The sequence below is a fragment of the Glossina fuscipes genome, unplaced genomic scaffold (assembly GCF_014805625.2).
Source record: "Glossina fuscipes isolate IAEA_lab_2018 unplaced genomic scaffold, Yale_Gfus_2 28, whole genome shotgun sequence".
NCBI lineage: Eukaryota > Metazoa > Arthropoda > Insecta > Diptera > Glossinidae > Glossina > Glossina fuscipes.
This window is the reverse complement of record NW_023998423.1, coordinates 16,625,954-16,633,653: the sequence shown is the minus strand read 5'-3', so window position 1 is coordinate 16,633,653 and position 7,700 is coordinate 16,625,954. Positions and strand designations below refer to the sequence as shown.

Below are 7,700 nucleotides of genomic sequence, written 5' to 3'. Positions count from 1 at the left end.
AAAATTAAAATTTTTTATTCCTAATCAGTACTTCTAGAGCATAGAGTTCCATAATGTCACTCGACAATTTTTCACAAAATGCAATTCTACTCGAGCAAAACGTTGGAGTTGCCCTACATTCCATTCTCATGGAATATACTGCAATATAATAAAATTTTCAATTCTTTTTATTTGATACCCATATCGATTGTATCATTAAGAAATAATTATTCCACCACGTCGTCGTGTCCGCCATGTTTATTTTAGAATTAACACTTGCAGGCAGATAATGTTCATTTGATTATTGGAGTACAAAACAGTTTTAAACAGTCTGTCTTTGCTAGCTTGTGATTAGCAAGCAGTCACTTGGTGCGAGCATGGCCGAAATTTCAGCAATCTATGAGCAAAAATCCACAAATTTTTGCTTAAAGAAAGACAGTGGCATTCACTTTACGCTTTACTACAGGCAGTTGTTTTGACTAATTTGGACCATTTACTATACCAACTTGCGTGCAGAAGCTTTCAATGTTTTTATCAAACTTGAAGTCGATATCTTCATTTTTGCAACAAGGACACGCCATACAAATACACAGGTGGACAGACATGGCTTAATCGATTCTAACCAAGAATATATTTGTTCTTTATAGGGTCCTTTTGGATGTTGCAAACTTTATAACAAAATGAATAACACCTTTTCCCCACGACAATGGATATAAAATGGATATAAAAGTCATCCCAATGAAATCAAAAAAAACCATTCCATTGTAATTTCGAAAACCAAATCTTTTTTAATAGCATTTAGATATTTTTATTCATTTCAAGCCAAAATGTTTACATCGACATCAAAAAAACGCACGTTACTATAATATGACATTTAATTCTATGAATACCTGATCTGATTAGTTGGCATGATTATGCAAAATCAGTTTGGAAATAAGTTTTTCAGATAATTACTTGCAAAAAGCGTAAAAGTAAATACTAAGTGGACAAAAAAAAAAAAAAAAAAAAAAGGTTTCGATCCTTCATAAAGTAGCACAATACTTAATAATAATTGAGACTTAATTACAACGAAGTTATAATTGGTAAAAAAAGATGAAAAATGTATATATAGATCATAATTCTATAAAGTTCTATTAGATATATTTAAGTTATATATGATGATTTATTCAATGATTTCGCCGTGAATGTCGTAAGCTTTTCTCAATTTCGAATTGACGTAAATCAGTACGCTGTAGAAAGTCTTGACGTTCTAAGTACCTATAAACATACAAACATACAAACATAAATAGAAATGAATTGTTTTACAAATTCTTTCACTTACCCATCTTTGCCTTTATTAAATGTTTGCAATTCTTCTGCAATTCCTTCGTCATGCTTGAAAGAATTCCAATCCAACTTTGTTTTCTCCAGTACAGAAAGTTTTTTCTTTTTACCAATTTGATTGAGAATTGTACCCAAGCCACTACCCGATGAACTGCTTCCGCTTAAAGAAGATGATTGTCTTTTCAAGCCAGCTCCCGGCATTATGCGTCCAAACGGTTGCATTTTAGGCGTCGCTGTAAGGGCGGCTCTATTCTCCTTCTTACTGCTACTGCTATTCAGATCAATTTGTTTCTGTATGCGTATCTCTTCACCTGCAAAATCCATTACTTCCGTTACAATTAATTTGTCTTTGCTCTCAGTTGTATTTTCTTGAATTGTTTTCATTTTAGATTGTTGTTCGGTCATGTCTACTGGCTTTCCCTTATCATTTATTGAGGAACTGGTTATATTGGTGGCTTCTTCATTCTCTTGCTTAGATGTAGGCTTCACATCGTTCAAAAAATCTGCCCATAAAGCATCAGTGCGTGTTTTATCGTCTTCGTCCGACTCCAAAGTTACCTTTTCTGATAGCGATTTGCCTTTGCTTTCACAAATTTGCCTTGTATTTGGACGTTGTTTGGAAATTTCATTCTTTGTATTATTTTTATTTATTTTTTTAATTTTTTTCTTTCTTGTCTTAGCTGTGTCGGCTTTGGTGGAGTTGGTTTTAATTCTTTCTTTATTATCGGAATTGTCGGAATTGTCTTCAACTTGATCTTCATCAACACCACTTTCTTCTTCCGCACTTTCTGCTTCCGCTTCATTTTCCGGACAAAAATCTTCATCGCTTTCATCGCTATCCGATATATAATTCTCTGCTTTGAACATAATTTTTCTTTAAGAAATTTTTCAAAGAAAATTGGACGGAGCGACGTATTTTCTTTTTTCACTAAATTGACTAAAATGAAGTGTTGAAGTGAAAATAACAAACCGGAACGAAACAAAATAATCAACAACGATTGCATGTTACCATATTCATACAAAAATAACAAACCTAAACAAAACAAAAAATATTAATTTGGCTGTGAACTAAATGGAACATAGGTTGATAATAATAATACGATCTCTTTATTATATTCGAAGAATTATATTGTCGTAAGAATAAAAGCATCATTTTTAATTCCTAAAAACTGTTCTAGTATTAATTTTACATGAGATTCAAGGGGATGTCGCAGCTAACTGCATTAAACTTTCTTCAGAGAATTTTAAAGTGAGAGATGGAGTCTGCTTCATTACCCTACTTCCGAGGAGCAGCATGAGAAAGCCGGCGAAACTCTTGTCGGTCGATTTTGCTTGTTGGCTTCAATCGGAGGCAATCCCACGATCACGCGGCGGTGCAGAGTCTTTTCATTTTTTCTTCACTTACCTTGGTGTTGTCTTTTTCCGCTGATGGATAAACTTATCTACTTTCAATTTAGAATCCGAGTTCTTTGCAATCAATTTAGTTACTTATTTCATCTCTCATATTGACGATAGCTTGTTCGTCTTCGTTTTTGTAAATTGTAAATAGTAAATAAATGCGCTTACCGCCAATGCTCTTATATTACTTAAGGTTACACTTTTTTATACTTATTCCACAAACTTTTATTTATTTAAATTGTTTATATTTATTCAACTTTTATTATCAAATTCCTTACTTATTTAACTTATGAAATGATATATATCCTAACCCACTTTTTTTTCCTTAAACTTTTCTAATGCACTAATATTTTTTTATAATTTTATAATTTTTTGGTTTTTTTTTAATTTAATTTTATATATATTTTTCACCTTCGTCTTCTAATCTTTTAACTTTCTTATTATTTCTTTAAAATTGTTTTTCTGTATTTTTCACATCGTCGAACTTTTTTTTACACTTGTGAAGTAGTTTTGATTTTTCGCTAAGAGCCGTTAGGTGGTTTTTTCCTTTACATGGTTTATAAAAAAAAGTACCATGTATTGTGAATAGAGAATGAACAGAGTTGCTTTTAATAAGTCTGGAAAAAAACACAATCAATTCCGTTAAATGAGAATAAGAGATGGAAAAAAGCGCAATCAATTCTGTTAAACGAGAATAAAACACAACCAATTCTGGAAAATGAGAATAAATGGTGGAAAAAAACACAGCCAATTCTGGAAAATGAGAATTTGCTACGTTTTTCAAGCGGAATGTTATTTCGAAAGAATTTCTTAGAGTGTTCAAAAACTTACTATTGGTAATAAATCAAGACTGCTGCATATTTTATTTGCATTAAACATTATTTACATATTTGTTTTTAAAAAGTTATATAAAAAAGCAGAGTAGTTCATTTCTAATTCAAATTCAGTTGTCTTATACGTGACCATCACGACTCACCAAGAAAATGAAGAAGAACAAGTATCTTACACCAAGAATGAAAACAATAACAAGCATCCTATACCAAGAAAATGGACAAGAACAAGCATCCTACACCAATATACAGCAAAGCAAATTTTACTGTCAGAAAGTAAGATGTTACCAAATACTTGCCATAATGCAAAGGCTACCATTCTACTTAACTTAGTTTTACGGGATTTACCAAATATTTTTGTGGGAGTTTGCTGAAAAAGCAAAGAAATCGTTTGAGGACTTTTGCCGATGGGTTTGCCAATTAGCATAGAGTATTACGTTCGTTCTGCAAATAGCAGAAAATTTGGCTACTGTTTTATTTAATTTGATAATAAAAAAAAAATTATGGCGGTCTACTTTTAGACTAACTTGTACAATTAAATATGTTTAGTTCGCGTATTTTCCAAAACACTAAACATGGTAGAAGAGCCAAAGCGACCAAGCCGAGGAAGAAAAATCGGAAACAATTAGGAAAACATTAAAAAGAATAGCAATTTCTCTTATATATATTTTTATATATATTAATAAAGCTATTTTAAATATATAATAAAGCTATTATATAAATAAAGCTATTTATATTTAAATATAAATTAGACACCGCATCTGCTCTACTGAAATTTTTATGTTTATTTTTTATGTTGTGGTAATCACGTATGAAAAATTTTGCAAAATTAAAACAAAAAATCTTTAATCAAATAATCACTAGAATAAATAAATAATAATGACATACACCAAGTCTAACCCCAATTTTACTAAGGCCCAAACAATGAACAAGGTTTTCACATTAAGCCTTTCTAACACATCGCAGCGAATTTTAGGTTGTTAGTTTGCTGAATAAGAGAAGAAAAAGAAGATATAAAAACCAATTTAATTCGAATTTCTTTGTAAACATAATGTCACACAAAGTTGCACACATCAGTTAAATTGAAATATTTTCTTTCTTACTTCCTGGCCTTATGGAAGGTCGTTAATGTTAGCTTAGCTATAAAGATATGAAAAATGAAAATTGGCTTTTCTTATATTGCTAAGAACTAGCAAATCACTCTGGCTTCGATATACAGATGCTCTTTAGCTGTGAATTCTCAATATCTCATCCGTAAGGACATAGTAGATTGTTTTGACTTAGTCCATGAAATATCAGAAAAACCGAAAAATGGAGCAGATGCAGAGAGATATGAAAGAAGAGGAACAGCATAGAGAAATGCGTAAATGCCGTATAGATATCTTGTACTAAACGAAAGTTAAATTTTTTATTTCTTTTTTACTTACGTAATTAAATTATCGTAATTTTTTTATGGTTCTTTTTTATCGTTTCGTGTTGATAAATGCTTTCTTAAAACGTCGCATTAACAAATAAAAGTGCCTCTGTGAAAGCTATCTAAAGATATTTGATTTAAACATGAAATTAGGCAATCGTCGTAGAATTTATTGCAATTATTGTCCTCCTGCACCTACACTTACTTCAACAATATAGTTGTGCTTAATGTATGCAATTCAGAACCCTTTCAGAAACAAATATAAGCTATAATGCTTTAATAATATGTAAAAAAGTCTTTATAAATCTTAATAAAATATTTCTATGTAATAAATAGAAATGACCAAAATAAACTGAAGAAAAATAGTTAGATCCTTTTTCTTTATTTTTTTAGTTTAGTTAGATATTTGTCTGTGTAGTTACGTTTTTTTCGCCCAAGCAAACCTTTGAAATTTGAGAAAAAAATGCATTATTTATTTTCGCTCAGTGCACTTTGAGGTATGGCAACTCCGTTTCTATGTTGACAAGAGTTAATAGCTGTTTTTGCTGATAGGAGAAAATTGTTTTTGTGAAAAATAGCTAAATTGTTTTCCCCTATTTCATGAAAAATTCATTGAATTTTCAAAGATTTAAACATCAAGAAAAGCGTGAAAACGTCAATAAATATTCACAATTAAATAAGATTAACGAAAACGGAAAGAGTACGCAAAAATACGATAAAAAAGTACAAGGCGTATGTTATTGAACGGAGCACATAAATGTATAAATAAAGAAAAAATACAATTTTCCGAAGTTTTTTTTTTTTTTTTGTTCAAAAAGTATTGTTTCAATGAACAACAAAGATAATAATGGATTGAAAATTGGAAAAGAAAACAAATAAATGAATGAATAGATTGATTGAAAAAATGTAAAATGCAGTTCAATGAGTTCAACGTTGATAATGAAGAGAAGTTAAGGCGAGTGAAGGCAATTTAAGCTGAAGGAGACATTTAAGGTTAGTAATGTGTATTTTCCTTAAAAAAAATTTAAAAAAAGTAATAACATTTATTCATCATTTTATAGACTTTATTTTTTAATAATGCAATATATAATTTGTGGCTTTGATGTGTTAGAGAAACGCTCCAGCGAGCGTAAAACTTATCAACAACACTACGCTTGCAACTATAACTGGAATATTGTTTTAATAGATAAACAAAAATCTAGCATAATAGAACATAACAAAATAACCAGCCGAGAGATTTGATTAAGAATTCAACGAAAATTTTGTAAATATATTAGGAAGAAGTATTTCATAAAGAGTAACAGAAACAACAAGGGAAACGTTTTGCCAATTGTAGTTGTAGACCACAACGCAACACTTGTGATAAAACAGTTGCAATATTTTTATTTAGAAGCAAAATAAAACAAACGAGTAGAAAAATTTTAATTACCCAACGACAACAGACGTAGCAATAATCACGATTTTACGGCAACTAATCGAACGTAAAACCTTACAACTCTTCGCCGTAACATCCCTTACCTGTTCATTAACAACTATCACCACCACCTCCATCACAAATACCGCAAATTCATCATTAACCGCCAAACTGTTGTCACTACTAACGCAAACATTTTACTATTCACCATCAAAAGCATCATTCAAGCAAAGGCAATTTGTAATGTTGTCTGACCTCGATGATTCCGATGAGTTGGACACCATTGCAGATGTTATGGGTCTTCGTGCCCAGAAGCCTCTCAACACATTTCGTGAAATGTGGTATCACATATTCTTATGGGCATTATTCTCTTCAATATTCATACACACTTGTGCCGCTTTGGTAGCCTTTGTAACGCTACGCAAACATAAATTCGGTCGCTTCTTCTCCATATTGATATTAGTAATGGGCTTTCTATCGCCCGCTGTTAGCGGCATTATCAGTAGTGCCGTTATAGCATTTGTGCATCGTGCCTCTAGCTTACCCATGTCTCCTATTATTGCCATGATCTGGGGTATGGGTCAAACAATCGTTTCGGCCTGCCTAGGTTTTACACGAATACTGGCTACGCTGTAAAACATTGTTTTACGTTCATTTTATTGTTTTTCTTCGTTTTGTTTGTTATCGTTCCTCCTTCGTATTCCTTCCTTTGTTGTATAATAGTTATGATAAGTCTACAAAGGCAAATTCTTTCTCTAAATGAACGGAGAATCATTTTCATCACATATATATGTATATTTTAGAATACCGCTTTTTATTATTATTATTATTATTATTAAGTATAAGCTTTAACTAAAATTATACATTCACACATGAGTACATACACGTATATAAACATATAAGTTCGTTGCTGCACGAAAAGTAAAAGTAAAACAAATGGGAAAACATTTATACATAAATAATAAAAAGAAAATTATTCTAAAATTGTTTAATAAGTGTAGAAAATTCTTATAAATACACTCATATACACATACATGCCAATCTATTGTTCATAATCTCATTACGTAGTTATTATAAAAGATCATTAATCTAATTATTCTTTTTTTTATGATTAATGATGTCTTTTATCTCTGATAAAATACTATCAAAAGAAGTCTTGAATAAATGAGAAAACAATTAAAGAGATTAATTAAGAGTTAATATGTGAGTTGAAGTATCCACTACCAGTATATATATATATATGCATACATATACACGCAGTATATATATATATACATAAATAAATCTGAGGAATAAAACATTCAATATAGTTATAATAGAAAAGAGAATCTTTTTTTTATTA

At 30.6% G+C, this 7,700-nt stretch overlaps 2 protein-coding genes across 2 annotated transcripts; one reads left to right on the top strand and one right to left on the bottom strand.

The window, feature by feature from the left end:
* Nucleotides 1-741: 741 nt before the first annotated feature.
* LOC119636562 (craniofacial development protein 1) lies at nt 742-2,239 on the bottom strand. Its single transcript, XM_038031964.1, has 2 exons — nt 1,301-2,239; nt 742-1,236 (listed from the first exon to the last, which is right to left on the bottom strand). The coding sequence occupies exons 1-2, from the start codon at nt 2,167-2,169 to the stop codon at nt 1,146-1,148; spliced, it is 960 nt and encodes a 319-aa protein (XP_037887892.1). The 5' UTR covers nt 2,170-2,239; the 3' UTR covers nt 742-1,145.
* Nucleotides 2,240-5,508: 3,269 nt separating this feature from the next.
* On the top strand, nt 5,509-7,319 carry LOC119636717 (transmembrane protein 170A). The gene is made up of 2 exons (XM_038032283.1): nt 5,509-5,937; nt 6,006-7,319. The coding sequence occupies exon 2, from the start codon at nt 6,602-6,604 to the stop codon at nt 6,992-6,994; it is 393 nt and encodes a 130-aa protein (XP_037888211.1). The 5' UTR covers nt 5,509-5,937; nt 6,006-6,601; the 3' UTR covers nt 6,995-7,319.
* The last annotated feature ends 381 nt before the right edge of the window (nt 7,320-7,700 follow it).